The 23607-nt window shown below is 46.4% G+C and overlaps 1 protein-coding gene across 1 annotated transcript in view; it reads left to right on the plus strand.

Annotated features, from left to right (window-relative positions):
* The window catches only part of PAPPA2 (pappalysin 2), a 216731-nt gene extending 194737 nt beyond the window's left edge, over positions 1-21994 (plus strand). The window contains exons 21-22 of the mRNA XM_070396761.1: positions 20455-20553; positions 21920-21994. Coding sequence (XP_070252862.1) covers positions 20455-20553; positions 21920-21994 — 174 coding nt within the window. The remainder of the gene's footprint in view (positions 1-20454; positions 20554-21919) is intronic.
* Positions 21995-23607: the final 1613 nt, after the last annotated feature.

A 23607-nucleotide genomic window follows, 5' to 3' on the forward strand; every position in this document is an offset into this window, starting at 1 on the left:
ACTTTGGTCCACTAATACTTCTAAAATGTGTTTTCAATGCAGTCTGAGCATGATGCAGGATAGTCACTGAGACTGATCTTAAATTCCATGGGACATGGATTAGTCTGCCATTTACCATCATGGTCATTTGTATAATGCTTTTATTAAATAATCATATGGACACGCACTTTCAAAAAGTTCATATAATTTGAATTGTTTTTAATTCATCCTACCGAAATAGATATTCCTTTAAGTGAAATTATTTTTTTTAATAATTATTTGTTATAATGACTGAACCCTAGCAAAGTATTCTATTAAATCTCTTACACTTTATTTTTCAAAGTGTATAAAATATGGAGATTGGCAAAAGTAGGTTTACAGTTGTGAGTCCATGAAACAATTTATTTTTGTATTATTATTTGTTAATGTGTTATTTTCCATACAAACAATTATAAACCTACTTTTGTCCACTCCTGTGTGTATGTATGTTTGTGTATGTATGTTTTGCCTCACCCACCAGAGAAGTAATGATAGAGAAAAGGGTGATACTCCCAAAAGATTGCAGTTATTTACAAATCACAGCAAACAGCACGTGTAAGAAAGGGTACACATTTCAACCCCTGGCCAATGAATTTAAATCTCGGCTCCACTGATATTATTAGCTATATTTTTGCATAATATTTTTAAACTTAATTTTAATTGTATAAAAGTAATACATGAACCCAGTTTTAAAAAATCAGGTAGCACCTGTAGGTTTATTTGCAAGACTAGCAGTGCCTGCCCTCTGCTCTCTAAGCTCAGTACAAGGAGTGAGATGGGCAGTAACCTCATGGAAAGCAGTGCCCCTGGAAAGACTTTTGATATAGGTGAGACTTGAATATAGTTATTGGCTGTGGGTAGGAATCTTGTTGAGAGACTGGAGACTCAAAGTAAAGGGAGTAGAAGAGGTTACAGATACTGTCGGCTCTGAGGCAGGTGGGAAGGCTAGAACGATGACTGGAGATAAGGTTTGTAGGATAACAAGTGGAATTCAGTAGAATTCAAGGAATCCACGCACAGTGGTTTCTCATTTCTCTGCGCCGACTTGTCCATCTCAGTTGCTCAGGACAACATCCTTGGTGTCATCTTCATTCCTCTCTTTCTCTTGCCCTCCACATCCAATTCATCAGCTAATCCCACTAGCTCGGTCTTTAAAAGATACCCACAATCCCACGACTTCACCACTTAACCTGTGTCACCTGCCACCTGGATTACCACAACAGTGTTGTAGCTGGTCTCATGAGACCCTGACTGTTCTCACGGTCTACTCTCAACACAGCAGCCAAGTGGGTCCCCTTAAAATGTAGCTTAAATCCAAGCATCCCTCTGCTAAAGCCCTTGGGTGATTTCTCATTTCACTCGAAGCAAAAGTGAAAGTCCTTCCAGTTGGCTTACCCCACCCTCCCAAAGTCCCTGTCTGACCTTTGACCCACCATGACAGCTATCCTTCCTCATTCTCTACCTGTCTCCCAATTCACAGTGCTGCCTTACACAGCCTGTTTACGTTTCTATAGAACTGTTATTTCCTAATCACTAAGTACTTGTTAGAGTTAATGTCTATTTCCCCCACTGGATGGAACTTTATTTTAGTCACTGTTCTATCTCAAGTCCTTGGGACAATGGTATATTGACTACCACATGGGAAATGCTCAGTAAATACTTCTGAGTGGATGAATGAGGTAGGACGGTCAGGGCAGCCCCACACTGCGGAGAGAACTGGCTGGAGGGTAACAGCCTAAAGAAGTAGCTTGATTGCTGTGGGGGGAAAGAAACATTTTGCTAGTGAAGAGTATAAAGATTACCAATAGACCCTGAGTTCTGTGACACCGTTAGGAGTTTTTTCTACTGACTGCTCTTTTGTGTCATTGCTGTGGAGTTAAGTGCGCAGTCAGGGTGACCAGGGCTGGGATTCCGGGCTGGGCAAGGTTGGGATTCCCTGGGTCCCTTCAGCTCTTTGAAGCTCTGAGGAGAGAAAGCTTGGCTCCATCTATTGCAATGGTTCTCAACCTTCCTTATGCCGCGACCCTTTAATACAGTTCCTCATGTTGTGGTGACCCCCCCAACCATAAAATTATTTTCGTTGCTACTTCATAACTGTAGTTTTGCTACTGTTATGAATCGTAATGTAAATATCTGATATGTAGGATGTATTTTCATTGTTACAAATTGAACATAATTAAAGCATAGTGATTAATCACAAAAACAATATGTAATTATATATGTGTTTTCCGATGGTCTCCCATGGGAAAATGATATCTCCCTTGGTTGACTTTTAGGTTTTTTTGCTCGCAAATGTGAGTGTATCTGTGAAAGCATTTGTAGACACTGAAATGCTACACACATGCACGGGGTTATCTTCATTATCATCATCCCTGTGTGGGAAGGCTTCTGAAGTGAGGCCAGCCTGAGGCGGGCGACACACCCTAAGCGCCCGCACTGGCATTCCCACCAAGGGAGTGGCCACGACCAGGGCACACAGCTGCCACAGGCCAGTGAGGGGCACAGGCCCCCCTCCCCTGTCCACCAGCCTGATTCCTTCCAGGCCTCAAGCTCCAAGCTGGTTTTCTGTGGCTCTTCTTGGAAAGGATCCGCCTTTCCAAGCATAGGCACCCAACTGGACATCAGACCCCTGTTTAAAGTGGCACCCAACAGCTCAGATCTGAGGTTTGCTGACAGTATCCCAGCTCCAGCCCTACACTTGGGGTGACCTTACTTCACAAGCTCCCCCATAAGAGAGGATACCCACTGTCCATAGAGATACAGGCCCTCAACCTCATTTGTCCTCTATTTCATTGAACAGAGTAATAAGAATATGAGAGAAAATGGGCTTTTGAATGCTTAACTGAACTGAAAAATAAATAAATAAATAAATAAATAAATAAATAAAGCAAAACAGGCAAACAAAAGAAACCTTAGATTATGTACCTCTTTTGTGAACAGACTCATTGCCTCTTCCTTATCTCAGAAGCCCTGCCCAGGAATCCTAAGTAAGCCTTTTGTTTCCCCAGTGGATTCTCCAGAGCCTTTTCAGTGTTATACCTTTTTTTCCCTCCTATGTAAGATCAGTAATGAGAACTTGGCAGGAGAAAGATTCAAATGGGTCAGGAGGCACTTGTGGCTTTTCTCCGGCTTGTTTTCCATAGCCCCTTCAAGCCTGCGACATACCTCTCAAGACAAAGCTGGCGGCAGATCTAACCCCGGTGAGAGGCCAAGGCCCGAGCAGACTTCCTGCAGCACAGTGCCTGGGTTTCCTTCCACACACATGCACCCACACATGCACACACAGCCCGCACCCGGATCCTCATCGAGAACAGATGTTGCTGCCCCCTGTGCCAGCCACGTGTCCTTCATGGCATTTTCTTCTGCTAAGCTCCTGGCAACCATGTTTTTTTTTTCTTCTCCCCTCCCTCGGCCTCCTACCCTCCCCTTCCCTACCCCCTACACCCACCGCATGTACAAATTTCCGCCTGATTCATGCTGGGCCAGCCTTAGATTTTTGTTGTTGTTATTGTTATTGCAAACATTAGATGCTTCCAAGCTGGAAAAAAATGAAAAGAAAAAAGAAAAAGAAACCACAGCAACCCCCAAAGAAAACATGTTCTAACCCAGGAATGTACAATACTTCATGCATGGGAAGCATCTTCCCGCCTCTTCAAGCTTAGCTACAGAATCTAGGGCTCCAAATTCCAACACATGAAAAAACAAATCCATGCAGCTTTTTTTGGGTCTGAGCCTCATAACATTTCTCAAGCAAAAGGCTTGCTGCTCCCCCCAATGGCTAGGGTTTGTAGACGCCCCATAGCCTTCTCTCCCAGCTTACACCATGGTTATTAAACCATGTCACTCCTTCAGGTCCATTTATTCATTTCTTCACTTAAAGTAATATTTTCTGAATGCCTACTATGTGTCAAGATTACAAAAATGAGTAAGGAGTTCCCAGCACAGAGTATGCAATAGAGGTAAAAAGTTAAATTACTACCCAATGAATATTGATACAAAGATATTACCTAAGTGGCATGAGAATATAGAGAATTCATCAGATAACTTGCTTTGCACTCATGGAGAAGATCGTATAGAGGGGAACCATGTGAATTGGACTTCGAAGAATGAAGAGGAGTATATGGAAAGGCAAAGATGTGATGTGGAGGGAAATGGCAAGATGCAGTCATCAAGTTTTTCTGTAATAACACTGCCTAACAAGTGATCCCTAACTAGCGATATCTTTTAATAACTATTTATTCCTCATATGCATTTGCAGACTGACTAAAGTGGTTCTGCTGTAGATTGGGTTGAGATATGCTCCATGTGCCTGCAAAAGCACGCCAGTGCTTTCCAAACTTCTGGTCAAATATAGCATCTGTCACACATGCTCACAGTCCACTGGTCAAGGCAGACCACACGGCTAAGTCCAGAGTTTGTAGGAAGGGGAATCACGGTCTGCTGATTGTGAAGTAATGGCAAAGGAAGAGAGAGTAAAAGGAACTGTGGACATAAAATAATACCTGCCAGTTAGCCTTCTTAGTCACAAACATCTGCTATATTTATATTCACTCCACTTCACCCTAAGTCACTCCAAAAGTCTTATCCAGGTGTCACATTAGGCTTGAAATCTGGAAAACTGTGATTTACATCAGGTTGCAATGTAGCTTCTCTTAATCTGGAGTACTAAAGTTAATCTGGAGTATTTACATAATCTGGTGTACTAAAATTCCACTTTCTCAGCTTTCCTTATACCCAGTGGGCAATGTGGAGCCGAATAAGACAACTATAGTAAATATTCCCTTTCAAGGAGAAATATGAGAGGCATGTAACAGTCACTGGTCCACAACAATTCTGAAATCCCTCTGAGGAAATTTACAAAAACTGCTCCTCTGAGAGTAGGTAGGGAGTGCTTCTCATTTAATAGTTTTGGATCAATCCCTGGGTATAGCTCCTAAGTCCATTGTTCTTCATGGCTCTTGGTTCTGCTCTCTTGAAAGTTCTTTCTTTTCCATTATCTTCTTAGGGTCACAAAAAGAGCATCAGAGACAATCTCCCTCTTGGAAGCTAAGTAATTTTCTCAGCCTGCTTTCTCCTGGTAATAGAGGGGACCAAAATTCTTCTTATAGGAAGTCCATTTTCATCCAAGCTGATGATAACTTTTGGCAGTTCAACTCTCACAAGCTTTATGTATTTATGTATTTATTTATTTAACTTAAGTCAAATCCATGTTACAAGGGCTGTCCTCACATGTCTTTTCAAGATGTTTCTCTCTCCCCCTCTCCCTCGACCCCCCCCCCCCCCTTTTTCTCTCTGTCTCTCTCGTTAATTACAGGTATTCTGCGTTTATGAGGCGGCTCTGGGACAAAGTCCTTAGTCTCTTTTCTGTGAGTCACTTTGTTCAACTGCAAGGCTCCCTCAGGTGCCACTTTAATTTCGTTAGAAGTCTTAACAAATCATGTAATGGTCCACCCCTTGATTTGGTCATTGCCTGCAGTTAGGTCTTAACTTCAGTCTTAGAAGGCCTTTCCAACAGAGAGCATTCCTCAGTGTTATCTCTTGCTGGTTGGGGGTGAGGAACAGCCTTGTGTTTCGGCTCCACAAATCCTGGATTCCTAGTGCTCAGATTCCCTGCTGGTTCTGCTGGCAAAGCAGCAGCTTTTTCTGTGCTCCCCTCTTTATCAAGTGAAGGTAGTAACCACCAGCTCAACCTAGTAAATTCTTCTTTAAATCTCTTTATCCAAAGCCAATAGGCCATTAAGTAAATTTTCTGACCTGCAAGTTTTAAAGTTAACATTGTAAGTGCCCTCACAACTACAGGAAACATTTAATCAAATGTCTTGGCACTGCATAAAGAGCTATTTCATTTTTACAGCTTCCCAAAACAGTTCCCTTGCTTCCTGATACACCATGCTAGTACCAGTGTTTTAGGTGTTTATTATGGCAGCACCCCACTTCTGATACCAATTTCTGTACTACTCAAGTGTTGCCATGATACTGTCATAGAGCAAACAACCCATACCACTGGTGGCAAATCACAGAAAATATTACTGGTATGCTCAGTTAAATGGATCCGGGGAACATGAACAAGTGTGGCAGGATTTTAAGGTTAAGAGCTAAGCTTGGGGTAGGTCACTCAGGCTCTTATGTGCCAAGATAACGAGTTTGGACTTTATTCCATAGTCAGTGTTGATCCAATGGAGGCTTCTAAATAGACTGAAGTAATCACAAATTAACCCTGAAATCTCAGTGACTTAACATGAGAGAGGATGGATTTCTCCCTCATAAAACATCTGGGGTCTTAGAATGCCCATCCATCTGGTTCATCTTATTTCTCTGTCTTTTCAAGATGTGGTCTCCATAGTTACCTCTAAAGATGCAGAGACAACAGAGAGAGAAAGGCTAGTAACGCTGAATCCCTTGGACCAGAAATAACACATCCTTCCTGCTTGCCTTCCCATTTACCAGAACATGGTCACATAGCCTCAAGCCACTTCAGTGAGTCAGGGGAACGAGATATCAGGTGAGCAGTAAATACCCATGCCACAGAGAAAAGATGATAAGACTTATATTTTAGGAAGAAAATCATGGCGGCAAATTTGGACTGTGAAAGTCTTTATCATCTCTCACCTGAACTTTATAAAGTAACTGAACTGAGAAAGTGGAAAGAGAAGAGATAGAGAGGCTCAGTGCGAAACTTTCTGCAGTGGAATGGTGAATATATGGATGTTGGTTATGATGACAAGAGAGGAGGTGAAGATGAAGTTAACTGGGTTGGAGGGGGGAATGGATGATACTGTGGGCTTCCATCTCAGTAATATCTCAGTTTGCTGTGAGATACGTTCAGCCAACAATTTATCAGCAATGAGAAGAGCTTGCTTTTATCTCTGCAGTTAGAAGTGTGTGCTGTTTGTGTTTTGTTGGTGTACATATTTTGAATGTCCAGTTAAACCAGCTTCTAGAGATTAGGAAGCATATTTAATTCTGTATTTATACCCACCCCCCATAATCTAGTTTAATATTAAACATTTATAAATAGTCCATTAATATTCAAATTTGGCTAAGTGATGCTCATTTTATTCTCTTCTTTCGGCTGCTCCTGACATATTGTTTGGAAAACATATTATGCATTGAATATGACATACTGGGGTTCAGAAGTAGTTAACTACTTTATTTTTTAATGAGAGAAACCAAGTAGTAAATGGAATATGCATTATCTAGATGTGAAAGATCCTGAACAAGAGGAGAAATCCCCTTCCCAAAGTCCTCTCCCTTGTGTGCTGGTTTGGAAGTTTAAAATGCTTAAGTTTAATTTTCACCTCTATTGCTCATTCTCCAAGTGTCCTTGGGCCATGGCCCTTGGTCTCATTTTCCCCATCAGTGGAATGTGGATAATCATATTAACCTGCCTCACCAGGCGATGTGAGCACTAATTAAAAATGAGATTAGATTCAACTGAAATCTTTCTAATGGGAGGCATATGAAACGTGGTGGTGCATGTCTGCAGAGCTGTGAGGTTTCTGAGAACCATCTAGCCTTGGAACCACCTCTGCTCCTGATAATACTGCAGCCGAGTCGATAGTGCCTGCAGCCTGCCTGGCTTGCTGGCCGTGCTCACCTGTCTTGGTTTCATGCCTGTGTGCCCATCCAGAATTGCCAATAACCGAATAGCAGAAGCTGGTGATCTTTTTACTTCTTTGGGCTCCCTGCTTCCTGGTTGTCCCCCCTCTTAACTCCTTTCACAGTCCCTCTTTTCAGACAGGATCTCTGGGAATTCTTTGGGTTGACAAGTCAGTAAAAATAACTAAATTAATAAGTTCACCAAATAAGGCATGTGTGTTAGACAGTGTAGCCTGCTATAACCAAATACCATAGATAGAGTGGCTTCGACAGCAGACATTTATTCCACTCAGTTCTGGAGGCTGGGAAGTCCCAGATTAAGGTGTGGGTAGGTTTTGTTTCCTGTTGAGGGCTCTCTTCCTGGTGTGCAGATGGCCACCTTCTCACTGTGTCTTCACAAGACAGAGAAAGAGAGGAAGTTCTGGTGTCTCTTCTTAGAAAGGCATTAATCACATCATGAGGCCCTACCCTCATGAAATCTTCTAATTACCTCCTAAGGGCCCCTCCTTTAAATACCAATATTTTGGGAGTTGGGGCTTCAATATATGCATTTAGGAGCAACCCCATTCAGTCGAAACAACATGTGTTTTGCTTTGCTTATGCTCACTTCACCTGGGCGGGAAATATCCTGATACACAGAGCTGCGTTTCTCAATTTTGTTTAATGAGTGGCTACCTCCACTATGTGATTTTGGAGGTGCTGCCCTTATGTATCCCCCAAATACTGATCTGGCCTATGTGGCTCACAAAATCCCCAACTTTCCACAATTCAAGTCACTTTTTTGCCTTAATATTTATCTTTTATTTAGTTGCAGATACATATTTTTCATTGACCCCTCAGTATGTCAGCTGCTTTCCCTAAGGGCAGGAGAATGCAGATGCTATGGTAGGATGGATACATTGCTTAGGGGTGTGGTCAGAGGGAGCAGAGTCCAGCATGGGGGTGGGGCTAATGGGAAGAATAAAAAGGAGACCAGGGACTAAGGACAGACTTTGACACACATTGCTGCTATAGCTCACTGTCAATACTAGAACAGAAGAGAGGTGATTGGTATTTTAGAAAACTTTGCTCAGCTATTTTGCCTGCTTAAGGCATGCTATATACAGTCATTCTGTCCCCATAGTTGGTGAACGGTGAGATCCTTGGGATTTCTGGTGATAGTTATGAGAGAGGAAGAATGACTAGGGAGGGCTACTTCTGGGAGGGCTACTGTCAATCTTTCCTGACAGGGAGCCATCAGTACCCAAAGTATTCAGGCTCAGTGCACTCAGGAAACAAAGGAATTTCTCCTGGTTTCACAGTATACTTAATAACTTTATTGAGTGTCCATTGTGTGCCAGGTGCCTACTACGAGGCATTATTCCCATTATTATCATTCCCTTTTTACTGATGAGGAAACTGAGGGGCTGCGTTTATGTCCAAATGTGGGACTAGGGTATGAACCCAGGCGGTCTGAGTCCAGAGTCCCTGAGCTGAAACTGGTAGGAAGATTAACAACAAACAAACAACACAGGAATGCAGGGCTTTTAGAAAACTCACCAGAGAGATGACCAGGAGATGCTGGCTACCTTTTAGGATACCTCCCTGGGCTTTGCAAGCTTTAAGCCAGAGCAATTGGAGAAAGAGGAGGCGTGCCCATGAACCCTGCTCTGCCAGGATTGGAAACCGAGGAGATGAGACCAGGGAACATGTTGTGAAACATGCAGCCGCTCGGTGGATGAGTGAGTAAGATACACAGACAAGCATCCCGTAGATAAAGGAAATGTAAACGAGACACTTGCACGGAGAATGGGTTCCATATGGATGCGAGTGAGACTGGATGGACTGACCAATTAACAGAACACAGAACAGCCTGGCTGACAACCCAGGATGGCGTGACAGGTTGAGGACGAGAACCACAATAATCAGCCCCACAACTGGCGCTGTTCATAGACACAGGCACTGAACATCAGACTGAGGCTAAAAGCAACAAGACTGTTGGCAAGAGAATCTTCTAGAATAAACATGACACCTCCCTCCTGCCATTCCTCAACTCAGCTGGTGCTGGAAGTGACTGGGGGTGATAAAATAGTCATGTCTAAGTTGTGGGGAAAGCCTGGCAGACATCAGACAGGAGTGAAAATGCATGGACCTTCGAGCCTGTGTTTATATGGAAAAGGCGAATGTGTACAGTGTCTCCCTGTGAGGTAGGGCAGCGTCTGCTGATGGCTCGGGCTCTGTTGCCCGTGACCCAGTCCTTAGGTTTCAGAAGAATTCTTTCTAGCTATTTTTTTTTAATGAGACAATTTTTTGAGAAAAGCCAACTGTCATAGACAGACTTTCATCTCCGTCGGTCTGTACCCAAATATGACCATTCACCAAGTCCTGATCGTTTTCCTTCGCAATCCCCCTCCTGTCTGCCTTTTCCTTTTCTATATTACAACCAGCCAGTTCTGTTCTTCTCGGTTCAGACCTGCTTGAGGTCAGCTTCCACCTGCTCTGGGTCCCTCCCTTTCTCTCTTGAACATTCCTCGCTGTTCCCAGATCCAACCTTTGAAGCTTGGCTTTTATCATCTTCTTCTGCTCAAAAAAAAAAAATCACCACCAAAACAACCACCTTCCATCGCTCCCCATTGTCTCTAGAATAAGGACTAGATTCCTCCGGTCCGGATGGAGATTTTGACCTAGTTCCAAACTTGGCCCATTAATCCTCAAGGCAGAAAACCACAGGTATATTCTCTTTTGCATCTGAAATCTTGGTTTGGATGTGCCCTCCTGCTGGAATTTTTCTCCCCACTTCTCTGCCCAAATCCTGTCCATCCTCACAGATGAAGCCTAATCACACATACGTCATAAAGCCTTCAAACTGTCTCAGCCCCTTTTCTAGTCTGACCCCCTGTAGCTCTTAGCGGTGCCATCTACTACGTTGGGAATGAGTTCTCCTTGGCCTGTGGTTTCTGCCCTGTTGTCTCAAACACTGTTCAGATGCTGCCTTATTTGGTGCTGATGCCGCTGAGCCTCTGAGACAGACCTTGTCACGTGCAGAGCCTACTGTGCTGCCTTGTACAGGAGTCACATTAACTTCAGGTCCATCAGAGATCCCCGGGCTCCAGCCCCAGCCCAGGCCGGGCCGTGGGATTGCTTTAAAGTTAAGTATCCTCGATGGTACATCTCTCATGGCTGTCTGATACTGACTTTTCCTCAGACGGAAAGTGGCTACGGCATGCTCATGGTTTTAAGGAGAGTTTGGACCAGGTGCACAGTGCTGAGAACTGGAGCTAATGCTGAAGGCATCTAACCGTCCATGTTGGGGTGGGCACAGTGCAGGCCTGAGCATTGGGCGGTGGCTCTACATCTTTTCTTCAGGCAGATTCCGGAACAGCTTTGGGACTTGTTTTTTCTCATCTGTAAAATGGGCGTGATAACAAAACTTACCTCCCTGGGTTATTGTGAGATATATCCCATGAACACTTGTGAAAACTCGAAGCAGTGTCAATGCAGATCTACCCCAAGTTGAAACTTCTCTGTAAAGAGCCGGGTGTAGTATCAGAACAGCGAAAGGCTTTGTGAACCACTGATTTCCTAAAACAGCTCTTCCCACTCTGGGAGTCTAGAAATTTCTCCTGGAAATTTCTCTGTGTGTACTTGATTGCTGAGGAAGAAAACAAGGTAGGGGTGGGGGTTGAAAGGAAGAAAGAGGGAAAGAATGAGAGAGAATGGGGTAGGGGAAAAATAGGCAGCTCAGCAAACAGCAGGAGGGCCAAGAAAAATATTTAATCCAAACAATGAATATTGTCGTTTCCTCCCACAGTCTGCATTCCCAGTCATCTTCCATGGGCAGGCCTGGGAGCCAAGACATGCCGAGCTGCCTGGCATGAGTGTGTGTATGGCGGGGGTGAGGGGTGGCGGTGAGCACGTGTGGCCGGGCTGCTCTGGCCTGCCTCAGCCTCCCAGGAACTGCGGGCTGGCCAGGGAACTGGGAGACGGGGACAGAGACAGAGGGGAGTAGAGGCTGGATGCCCAGCCCACCTGCAGCCACGGGCTTCTCCTCCCTTCCTCCTAGTGGCGGGTTTTGCACCTCTGACTCCTGCTTCCTCATGCCTTGTCTCCTCCCCCTCCCAGAGCTGTGTGAGCTTGGGAACAGCACATGCAGCCTGATACTCCTGTCGTGTGGGGCATGGGCCTGGCAGAGGCCCAGAGAGGAGGACCTGGGTGAGCGACCCCAGCAGAGGGGCTGGCGGCCAGGCAGCAGGTCCCACCTGCTCACAAGGTGCCGGTGGCTCAGTTTCATTCTCCTGCATCTTTATGCTGGGTTCTCCAAGAGTCTAAGTTAGCGAACCTGTACCTGGAAGTTACGCTAAGCTATTTGCAGGTGACGTTTTAGAGAGGGTAATGCATAGTGAGAACAGATACCTGGGGAGGCCAGGGGACAAGACAGAGGAAAGGCAGGAGTGGAAAGCAAGAAATAGTCTGCATCCTTCGTTTATAAAGTCAACTGGGGGCCCACAAGTCTCACTAAATACTCACTAGGCATCTATGATGTTGTGTCAGGCACTGCGCCTCATGGGGGCCTTACTGCCGAGGGAAGTAAATGGGAAGCGTGCGGGAACACAGAGGAAGTGCCTCTGATCCCATGGTCCCTGCCGGGTTCAAGCCTCTGGTGTCCAAAGTTTCTACCTCTGACCTGAAATGCAGTAGGCTGGCTCCAGTTAGCTGGTGAGGAGGCAGAAAATTCCAGGAACAAGCAGCAGTTAATCCATTCCTCTTTGAAAGAAGCCAAGTGCCATGCGGCAAGAGTGTGTTGCAAGAGCTTGCGGCCACCTGTGCCACTCCTGCCATGAAAATAAGATCAAAATCAGGAGGATTAACAGCTCCCCAGTTTTGCAATGGAGAGTATGAAGTCTGAGAGAGAAGGTCATTGTTGGGAGCCCAGCGCCAGGCCACAGGGGGACTGCTGCCAAGGTCACCAGACGGCATCTTGGGAAGCTTTGCTCCCACCTTCTGTGGTTCCAGAAGGAGGGAGGTTGGTGCTGCCATGAAATCGGAGTTTGACAGCAAAGGGATGGGGATCTCGGGCTTTGTAAAATCTGGCCGAGCTGACCACGCGGGGTCAGCTGCTCCAGAGAAAAGGGGAAGCCTGGGGGCGGTCGTCAGACTAGTGGAGGAGGAAAAAAGGGTTCTGAGGTTTTTGTTTATTTAGGACCCAGAGTTGGGGTTTGATGCTCCAGGGCCAGGCAGTGACCTTGAGAGCGATTCTGAAGATGTGCCGAAAAAGTGAAGGGTGGCAGGGAGTGGGGCACTGGGTCCTTCACAGTCTTGTGCAGTTTTGGTAAAAGGGTGGGCGGGGGGGATAAGAGCGAGGGCACAGAGCATGGTACCCTAGGTGACACCTCTGGCCCACAGCAGTGGCTGGCAACAGTGGCGTTTCTCAGTGGCACAGCTCACAGATTTGCAGGAGGGTTGTGTCCTTTTGTGTCTAAGCCCCCAAGGGAGCGTGACAAGGGCCCACGGAGGGGTGTTTCCTTCTGGCTGTCATCTGAGAAGCAGGGCTCTTGCGTTGAGCTGATCTTTTTTGGATAAATGCAGCCTCACGTGAGCATCCTCTGCCCCGTCTTCACGCTTGGGGATCTGACCCCCCTTTGGGGAGGATGAGAATGTCCCGGGCCACATTGGGTCAAGAGGAGAGGCTGCGTGGGGAAGCAGGTTGGGGGTGTGTGCGAGTCAGGTGGAAAGTCTGCTCTGCGGGTCTTTATTTGCAGCCGAATGAAAGGGGCTGCTGGGAGGTTGCTCTTGGCTGGAGAGCGAGCCTCAGCCAGCCTCTCACCTTCCTGTTTTCCCCGCGCACGAAAGGGCAGAGGTGTCAGTGACGGCTGGGGGTTTTCAGAGGCTAAGACACCCACGTCTCCACGATGGTTTGAGGAAAGACGCAGGTGCCAGGAGCCAGCCAGGCCTTTCCCACTGTTTTCCTAAGTCCCAGGCCATTTCCCTCGTCTCCTGACACACCTCCGTGACTCAGATGGGCACCTTTCTGGTGAAATGAATGGGGCAGGAGGCTCGCAGGGACGGGAGCATCCATGGCGTTAACTCTGAATGCTGGTGGCGGAATCCTGATGTGTTGTTTTTTTTTTTACCAGAGTCTCTATGGAGGGAACTCGGGCACCCGCCAACAATTGCAAAAGCACAGGCCGTGTTCCTAGCACCTCCATGAAACGGATTCATTGAATGCTTACTGTGGGCTGAGTGTTTAACCTCCATTTGCTCATTTATCCCTTGCAACAGCCCTACAAGGCGGGTGTTCTACTCATCCACAGATGAAGGTACTGCTGCCTAAAGAAGCCAGGAACTTGTTCAGAGTCTAACGGGCGGTGAAGGAAGCCGCAACCTGGGCACAGGTTTACCTAACACTACCTCCCAGGCCCTCAGTCACTAAGCAGCCTGATCATTTTTCAGAGCTATTCAACTCTGGGAACCTTGAAGCAGATGAAAATAGTGCAGGTGAAAAAAGTCATCTGACCTTACTTTTTTTGCTTTTATTTGTTTGATCTCAATTCATCCCAGCTGTTTCTCCTGGGGGAGATTAGTGTTTGCACCATTTTCCGATGTCTAGTCTGAGACTGTGCTTTGGTTTTGGTGGCAGATAAGATAAGCTGGTTATCACCAGACTTCTCTGTAAAGGTACTCACATGCTTTTCTTCTTCTGAGGGTCTGGTGGCTTCCACAGGCAGAGGGTGAAGCTCACATGGACCAGTAAAGCACAATAGACCATCAGACTAGACCCAAGTCTTGGGGCCACCACACAAGGCTGCTTCCCTCTGCCCATGCACCAGAATGTGTACCTTCATTCCCTTTCTCCAGCCTGGGCAGTGTTGCCACCTGACTGTGCCATGCATGTCAGCCCTCACAGCAGGGTCTTCTTCTCCCAACACTAACTGAGTCACGTAGAAAGAAGTTCCCCACCCTGCAGAGGCCCCACACCTAGGCCCCTATTCCTGGTTGGCTATTAAGACCCAGCCACCTGATGACAGGTATCTGCAGACATCCCCGGGACAGCCATGGTTCCACGCCTTGTCTTCTCTGGTTTTTAGCTGCTTCTTGTTTTTGGCCCCGGCTACTTTCCCTTCCCTCATCATCCCAGCTGCACAACCGAGAGAGTCATGTTAAATTCAATGCAACATGTTGGGGTTATTTATAAAAGGAGAACTTTTAGATGGTAGGTTCTACTCACTCTTCCCACTCAGAAATGAACATACGCCAATACTACACCTGGTAAGATAAATATATATATAATCTATCTCAACCCCAGTGTCTGACTATAGAGTCTAGGTTTATACTAAGAAAAGAAACAGAAAAGGACTTGTGCCCTTGCCAGCTGGACCTGTCTCTGAGTTATGTGATTCTTATAAAGCAGCAGGCCCAGTAAGCTTTCTAGAGCCAAGGAATCATGAAAAGGAGGACCTGGCCGTTAGGTATGCATAGGAAATGTAGGTAGCCACCATCATATTGGTTTATTTGTTGAAAACCTACTGTGTGTTGGCACTGAACTAGTCTCTGGGACTAAGAAGAAACTAGACGCCGGGCCCTTGATTCAGAGGGTTGAGTTCTACAAGGCGGATGTGCATGAAAGGTACCGGAGTAACACAGAGGCAGGGAGAGCGCTCTGTGTCCGGGAAGCGGGGAAGGTTTTCCAGAGGAGGCTGTATGGAAGGAACTCTTCCTGCTCAGTCCATCTCCAGGTGGCTGTCTGTCTTAGTTTTACATTTCACAAGAAGACTGTCGCAAACCCACAAATATGAGCTCATTGGCACCATCCACCCAAGGGGTGCACCCGGGAGGAGTGGCAGGACTTTGTTTCCTCTTTCCTCAGGTGCCTGCAGTGAGCAGAGACACTCCTGGCTGTAGCATTCTGGGGCCAGGAACAAACATTTCTGCGTTGCAGGCCTCTGCTGATGGGAGGGGAGCGAGGTGCTGCTTCCTTGGGGGGGAAATCAGCCTCTTGGCTAATGTGGGCCGACCCAGCCCCAAGATGAGAAGGAGTCCCAGTGCCAGGGCGCTTGCTGGGGGCAAACTTGGACCCACCACTGAGAAAATCGGAAGTGAGGTTGTGGGGGCCCAGGGGAATTGAGATTATATACCTGTGACGCTTTCTCGCTTTCGTGTTGGATGTCTGGCTTTACTTCATGATTAATGCCTTTGCACCTAAGTCCTTGTTATAGAGGTGCCAACGGACTTTACCTTGCCCTGCATTCCCAATCAACAAAAGACTAATGAAATCATCACATCATGGGAGCCTGGTCTTGTAGAAGGAGCATCAGGTCAAGAATCAGGACATTTAGGCTCAGTTCCCAGGGCTGCCACCAACTGGCCTTGCAAGCAGGACATGACCCCTTTTTAAGGCTCCATTTCATCATTAGTAAAATGGGAATTTTGTACCTAAATGGTCTTCAAGGCTCCACTAAGCCTTAGAATTTCATGTATCTATGGTCCTTAAAACAACAAAATAAGCGAATAGCATTGTGGTTGTCAAGGGTCCCTAAGTGGCCTCAAGGCTTCCCGAGTTTTGGCCCTGAGATGCTGAGTGCCTTGCCATGGAGCCCAGGCAGTGTGGACATGGTAGGCAGATCCACGCAGCAAAAGGAGAATGAGAATCAGGCCAGAGGTCACCATTCAAGGGAAGGGTCAGAGGAAAAGAGAATTAGCACACACAGAAAGTAGTATGCTTTTACACAGAGCTTGTATCTGCAACAGAGGCCCCCTTGGGCACAGCCTCAGAGCTGCTGTGCACAGCGGGCATCTCCTGTGCCTGGTGCAGCCCAATCAATGAGGAGATGGGCATTGGGCTGATCTGTCATTCACATCACTGGAAGGTTTTGATGGGAGTTCCTGTGGGTGAAAGAAAACATGTTAGGCCCCAGGCAAAAACTTGATCACATCTTCTCCTGGTCCACAACCCTCCTCAAGATGCTTAATCAGAATTCTGCCCATGCCTTCCCTAAGGGATACAGTCACTTCTGGCTGAGAGCCCAGCCTGTCGGTTAGAAGATCTGAAGTCTAAACTAACCTTTCTAACACATCCATGTGGCCTGACTTCTGCTGCAACCTGTAGAAGAAAAATGTCCTTAGTCTGATTCAAGTCATGAAGGTATTATCAGCCAGTCAGTCAGTCGATGGAAATCTTCCCGGGGCAGGCCCTGCGCTAGGCAGTCTGGGACCACCCACCTCTCTGTCTTCTCCCTCTTCGTCCCCTGACAGTTTTCTCGGGCTCTTCTTCCTCTCTCATCCAGTCCTGTGTGTCCTCCGCAAGGGCTACTGTAGAGCCAGCCCCTGAGAGCTCATGCCAACACCACCACCCCAATTCTGGACTAGGGGCGTCTCCCCTGCCACCTCTGTGCTAGCGCTCACCGTGTGAGTGAGCCATACCTGCTCACCGTGGGGTCTCTGCCAGGCCGAAGCCATGTTTTATTTGTTCATTTACATTTTCCTGTCACAGTGCCTGGCACCTGTTGGTGTGGGATAAAGAATGTTGACTGATCCCATGAGTGACTACAACCATGGACAATAGACAAGGTCACCATCTCTATGGTTAACTCCCCAGCAAAACCTTAAATAGTTTATCCCCAGATAACATACATAACATGAGAAATTGTCTTTACTTTTGAGAAGTTTCCAAAGCAGTATAGGTAAGGTAGACTGAGCGCCTTCCTCTTCATATTCCTACACTTACACGTAGCCATTTATTTGGCCACCACATCTGCCTGGAACACAACTTGCACAGAGAGGCTGGCAGGAAAGGCCTTCCAGGAACAACTACAATAGGGCCCATCCAGCTCGTAGGTCATAAGAAGAACAACCCAGACTCTCAGACTCAGCCATTCACTTAAAGTATGATTCTAAGAAGCCAGAGTCAGGCCTAGGGTGTGTGTGTGCACGCGCCATTTTATACAGGTTCTCTTTTCTTTTGTCAAAAATGGTTAAAATGAAAATGTGGCTTTTAAAGGAATGAGGCCCAGGTATTTGAAAAATACACTTTGTTTCCTGGTGTGGCGGGAGGAATGGGGCGTAGGTGTCCTGGTGCCACCGGTGGTCACACTGAGCAGAGACACCAAGCCGCGTACCCTCCCTTGGGAAAGCTTCTTTCAGGAAGGAGTGTCACCCCAGATCGGACACCTTTCCGGGACTGAGACTTAGATCTCCTGTCTCCATCCAGTCTACAGAGGCTTAAAAACTTGGGATCAATTAGTCATTTTCCCTTCCCACTTTTTCCATTGTCAGCTTCCCAGGACCGTGTTGCCATGGGAGCCTCTGTTTGTTTCGGGCGGAGAAGTTGTCTTTGGCAGGTTTGGGAAGGAACAGTTATTCCTAATAGGTATATAGTAAATTAAATACTCGGGTCTTTCCAACCTTTTCTCTGCATTTCTGCTCCTTCTTACAAATTCCCATCTCTTCTTAGACGACCCTCTAAGACAGGGGTCCTCAAACTTTTTAAACAGGGGGCCAGTTCACTGTCCCTCAGACCGTTGGAGGGCTGGACTATAGTTTAAAAAAAAAACTATGAACAAATTCCTATGCACACTGCACATATCTTATTTTGAAGTAAAAAAACAAAACGGGAACAAATACAATATTTGTATTTGCATGTGGCCCGCGGGCCGTAGTTTGAGGACCCCTGCTCTAAGAGCAGAGTTTGAGCAGCAGCTTGTAAGAAGCCTGTCTGGTTTGTGGCAGTGGAAGTGCAGTGGGACCTAAAAGGTTACCCAGACCACTTCTCTCTCAGTGTGTCTTCCCTCATGTTCTGGAGGTGAGAAGCCATGCTTGGGGAGCATGTAGGAAAGAAAGATTCCCCGGCATCCTTTATTCATCCATCCAACTGCTAACGTTGTCCATGCTGCCACCATACTTAATTGTGTGGGAAATGTATTTTGGGTGGTCTCTTTTATAGACAATTGGATGAAAAAGAAAGGAGGAACCGATGATGTTGTGCCAATGAGTCAGTCAGGGTTGGAGGAAAAGGAACAGATGTCACGTTATATGAGGAAATAAACTCCAAACACTTGAAAAAGAAAAACTCAGGGGGAATCTCAATAGATGTATCTGGCCCTCCAGGGAGGACCTCTGGGCGTCACTAGGTGTTAGGATGCACTATTACTTGGCTGCAGTGGGAGACCCAGATTCTGATGGTGTAGCTATTCCCTGTTCTCCAGAGCCAGAGGCCTTGGCTTCATGTCAAAGACAGATGCTCCTCTTGGAACCTTTGTCTCTTAAGCCCGGCAAGGCCTGTGTTGAAAACAGAATTCATTTTCACTTCCTGCTCGCTGCCGACATTATTGTGCAGCTGTGCGACAGCTGTTGAGTTCCACCCCACAAGTAGCAGCTTTTTAGTGATCAGCAAAGGGGTACACATCTGGAATGATGCTCAAGTGACCTCAGGACCCCGTAGAGTAAATCAAAACACTGAAGTAATATCTTGGATGAGCTCGTTCTGATGTAACTCAATTGCTAAAAATTATTTAATGGCCTTTTTTAAAAATTTGAGTTTAGTGATCTGTCTCATCAAAGCACAGCAAAATAGAGAATAGTCCTTCTATTTGACATTTAAGGAGGGTGGGGGAGAGAAAGTGATGTGAACATGTAAACTGGAAGGTGGCCTCAGGACTCAGGCGTCTATTGACTGTCTTGTGGTCCAAAGAATCTGACCACGAGATGTTTCCTGAGGCTTTGCATTTGGCCATCACTCAGGATGGAGAGAGCTAATGTGATTGGGTGGGTGGGCTGGCTGCCTCGCCCTCCAGGATGCTGTGGGCCACCATTGCCCTCAGGAGTGGTTCTAGAGAAACAATGCATTGGGCCGCTGAGCTATTTTTTTTTAACCGCTTGTTGCTATTCTTATCACACATCCCCTTTTGGGTGAAACACTCCATTAACTCTGGTTTGGCCTGGGCCCGTTTCCCATCTTAGTTCCTGTGAACTCGCAGCAGTAGAGGAGTGAAGGGAACGGTTTAGCTTTCTCTGCTCTAACCCTATGTCTAGCTGCTGCGCACAAGGGGCTGTGCAGGTCGGACTATCTCTGCTCCACACGGGTGTCCCAGACCCGAGAGTCACTGCACTCTGGTCAGACATCATTTGAGTCTTCATAGAACCACAGGACTGCTAGGATCTCTAAGGATAAGTGCCAGGGATGAAAGTTATAGTCTGTGAGAAGCACCAAAAACGTCAAGGTACATGACTGCTGATCCTAAACTCTGCTTTAGCTGTGAGACCCCAGGCAATCTTTGTCATCTCTGTGCATCTCCACTTCCTCACTGATAACATAGGAATTTTAAAGCCAGCCCTGCCTTGCATTCAAAGGTTGCAGGTTTGATTTCAGGTTGGAGCACATGCCCAGGTTCTGGGTTCGATCCCTGGTTGGGGCGCATGTGGGAGGCAGTTGATCGATGTCTCTCTCACACTGATGTATCTCTCTCTCTCCCTCTCCCTTCTTCTCTCTCTAAAACTCAGTGAAAACATATCCCTCTGTGAGGATTAAAAAAATAAAAAAATAATAAAATGTGTGAAGCTGTTTTGTAGCCTACATGATATAAGGGCCTGTTATTACAAGAATATGAAACAATCCATCAAGGAGTTCAGACGAACATTCTGGACCCCTGAGTAGGCCAGGAGCAGGCTCTATAGGTGAAATTTGATCATTCCTTAGGCCTGATGGTCTTGAGATTTTAACTTCTTGAGAATGGGAGGTCAATTGTGTCATGCCCCTTGGGTGTTCTCCCATAATATCTCCTGAGTTCCACACATGAAGTTGGGCAGGGCTGAGTGGGAGAGGGGATGAAGCTGAGCTTGGACACTAAACTCCCACCTCCTTGCCAGCCTTTCAAAGCAGATGGTTGGTGTGATACTATCAACAACCGAGCCTACTGCCATTACGATGGGGGCGACTGCTGCTCTTCCACACTCTCCTCCAAGAAGGTAAGTGAGGGCACCTGGGGGTGGAGGTGGGGGTGGGAGGGGCAGCCCCAGGAATGAAGCAGATGCCTTGGTTAGCTTTCTTTGGTGTATCACAATTGGTTTTTATTCAGCAGTCAAGAAGAGGGAGTCACAATGAATAAACACTGGGGTTTCTAAAGGGACAGGATTCAGGATAGTGGTGTTTTAGGATAGCTCCTTCAAGAATATTAATTCTCTCATTATCAGTGCAGCACCTCCTTCAGAGAAGCCCTGGCTTTTGCTCCTGAAAAACTCCCACCTGCTTGCCCTCCAGGAAACATCTTGAAGTTAGGAAAGAATGGCCTCTGCCCCTTGGAGAGGCAGGAAGTAATATCCAGTTATTAATCTTCATAATTAAATTAATCCTATAAAGTGTATTATAAGCATATTGCAAACATATGTTGAATGGCCACCACAAGCTACCTGGAGTCCTCCCTGGATCATATACTGAACGCTGGTTCTTTTCTCGATGCCTTTTATTCCTATTGCTCTGGGTTCTATTACATTAGCAAGTATGCTTAAGCTAAGCCTGTAAAATTCAATAGGCTGAAATTTTGCAATAATGTGGATTAAAAAAAAAAAGCCCTCCAAAGATATTTGATGCTAGTTGGCCAATTTAATGAATCAGAAATATGCAAGAGATGGTATTTCTGCCCAGTGTACTTGGACTATTAAAACACATCTATTTTTAACTCATTCAATTGTCCATGCCAAAGGGTAGAATCTCTGCCACTTTACCTCATGTGTCCCGAATGCCCCAATCTCTCTGAAGCTAGTTATGGACATCCCAAAAGTGTGTTTATCTGTTGATAGAAGTGCCAACAGTGCAGACTCTATTGGACTGTCTCTGGCATGAAGGAGGGAGAATTACATAGCAGGAAGGCAGTCTAGCCATAAACTGGGTAGAGAGATGCACTGTTTCACCAAGCCAGAGTGTATCCTTGATTCAAGAAAGGCAAGCCTCATGCTTATGAAGATGCCAAGAGGGTTCTGTTGCTCTAAGCACATCCGGGCACGGAGCCCTAGACCTGGGTGATAGGGCCTTGGGTTTCCAGGTGGTGTGTCGTGGCCTTGAGTTAAGTCGCCCAGACTCTCTTGGCCTTCTCTGTGAAGAGAAAACATTGACATTCATCTTACCTACTTTACAGAGATTTTGTGTTGGCAATAATGTGACAAAAACATTAACAGCAACAGTTTTAGACATTAGTGGTAATTTTAGGAGGAGGAGTTACAGGAGCTATAGGTTCCTGGAAATGTGTGCTTTATAGCCATCATCTTAAGTCACATAGACATCCTCTGGGGCACTTTGCTGCCGTCCTCCCCACCTCATCTTCTCCTTGACCCTCAGGTCATCCCATTCGCTGCCGACTGTGACTTGGATGAATGCACCTGCCGAGACCCCAAGGCAGAAGAAAACCAGTAACTGCAGAGGAGCCCCTCCTTCCACCCTGGAAGCAGGAAGAAAGAGAGGCCTCCAGGGAAGGAAACAAAAGGTGAATGAGGAAGGAAGTTCCTGGAATGAAGGAAGAGCATGGAGCTTGTGAGGAACGCAGGAGGAGGTCTGTAGGAGCCACCGGTGGCATCAAGTAGCTCAAGTAGGGAAGAATCGTAGGCAGTTGATTAAAAATAGGAGAAATATGATAGGTGTACAAGGACCCTCCTCCCTCATTTATATTCTATCCAACTCCATCCTCAACTTCTGCCTACTCCCCGCTGGGCACCCTGCCCACTCCTCAGCCCCACCCAACTTGTACACCAGTACCAAACACACTCTCCACACCCAGTTAGAATGAACTGCCACCTTTCAGGACTCGTCTGTTCTAAACTGGCTCTCTCCCTGTCATCTGTGTAGTCGCCCATAGTAATAACGAGGTTAGTTATTCTTTATAAGTATTTAAACATATAAATATATTATATATATTATATTTTTTGCTGTCTAAGCTAAAAACTATCCATTGTTCCACACATGCTGCTATGAAGTTCACATCCAAAATAAACACCGAGGGTTTGAGGACAGAAAGGCAAGTCCTTCCGCCATCTTTGTATCCATGGGGATGGGCTGGCTGAGGAAAATAGAGGAAAGAGAAGCAGATTAGATGGGGCTCTTGAAGCGAATGTGTCAGCTAATCATCTTTTTATGAGCTGAGCTGGGAGCCGGGCCCACTTTGAGGACTTGGGGGTTGGAAAGATGACACGAGAAGGCATGGAAAGTTGGGTGGGAGTACCCACTAGTGGCTGGACCACAGGAAAACTGGACCATGTTTCTTGAGTTGCCATCTGAAAAAGAATATATTAACTTCTCTGAACTCTTAGTGGGGGTCGGTGAGACCCAGGATTTCTGCTCTTCCCGTGCGCTATTCCCAACATGGCGCTCCGCCAGCCGGCCAGTCAACACGTTCGTCTTAGGGCTCCTTCTCTGATCACCAGGATTACAGCAACTCACATTCCTCCTACTTGGCTCCCATCTCCCTCCTTCTGAGTCCCCAAGCCTGGCCATCATTCACAGCCGCATGACTAATTGTTGACTTTCCGGGGAAGAAAATGTTATGGAAATGACAGACAGGAAAGGCAGGAGGAGATGGAAGAACAGGAAGGGGTGGAGGAGCAGAGGGAAGCCATGGAGAAGAGAGAGGCCGGAGATAGTCAAGATCCAGGGATGAAATGTGTCAGGAGATGCCACCTTGTTCCAGGCTCCAACACTGACCACAGGGATCCTTTGACTAACTCTGAGTCGGAGTACTTTCTCTTCAGGCGCGATGTGTCAGATCTGTGGCCCAGACAGTTCCATCTGAACAAGCTATGGAAGTATGTGGAGCAAGGGTGACACTCTGTGGGGAGAGAGAAGAATTTCAACTATTTAGGGTCCACTTCGTTATTCCTTCTAGTTGGGTACATGGACCATACATGCTGCACCACGTTAATCTGCCTCTATTGCATCCCAGGCTTACATTTTTTACATGAGGTCTATGACATTTGTGTTTCTTGGCAACAGTTTCTGGATTAGGCCTTGGGGAATGAGCATCAGGAGCTAATTTC

This window comes from Myotis yumanensis, unplaced genomic scaffold (assembly GCF_028538775.1).
Source record: "Myotis yumanensis isolate MYYU_CA2020_CCGP unplaced genomic scaffold, mMyoYum1.0.hap1 SCAF_17, whole genome shotgun sequence".
NCBI classification, from domain to species: Eukaryota; Metazoa; Chordata; class Mammalia; order Chiroptera; family Vespertilionidae; genus Myotis; species Myotis yumanensis.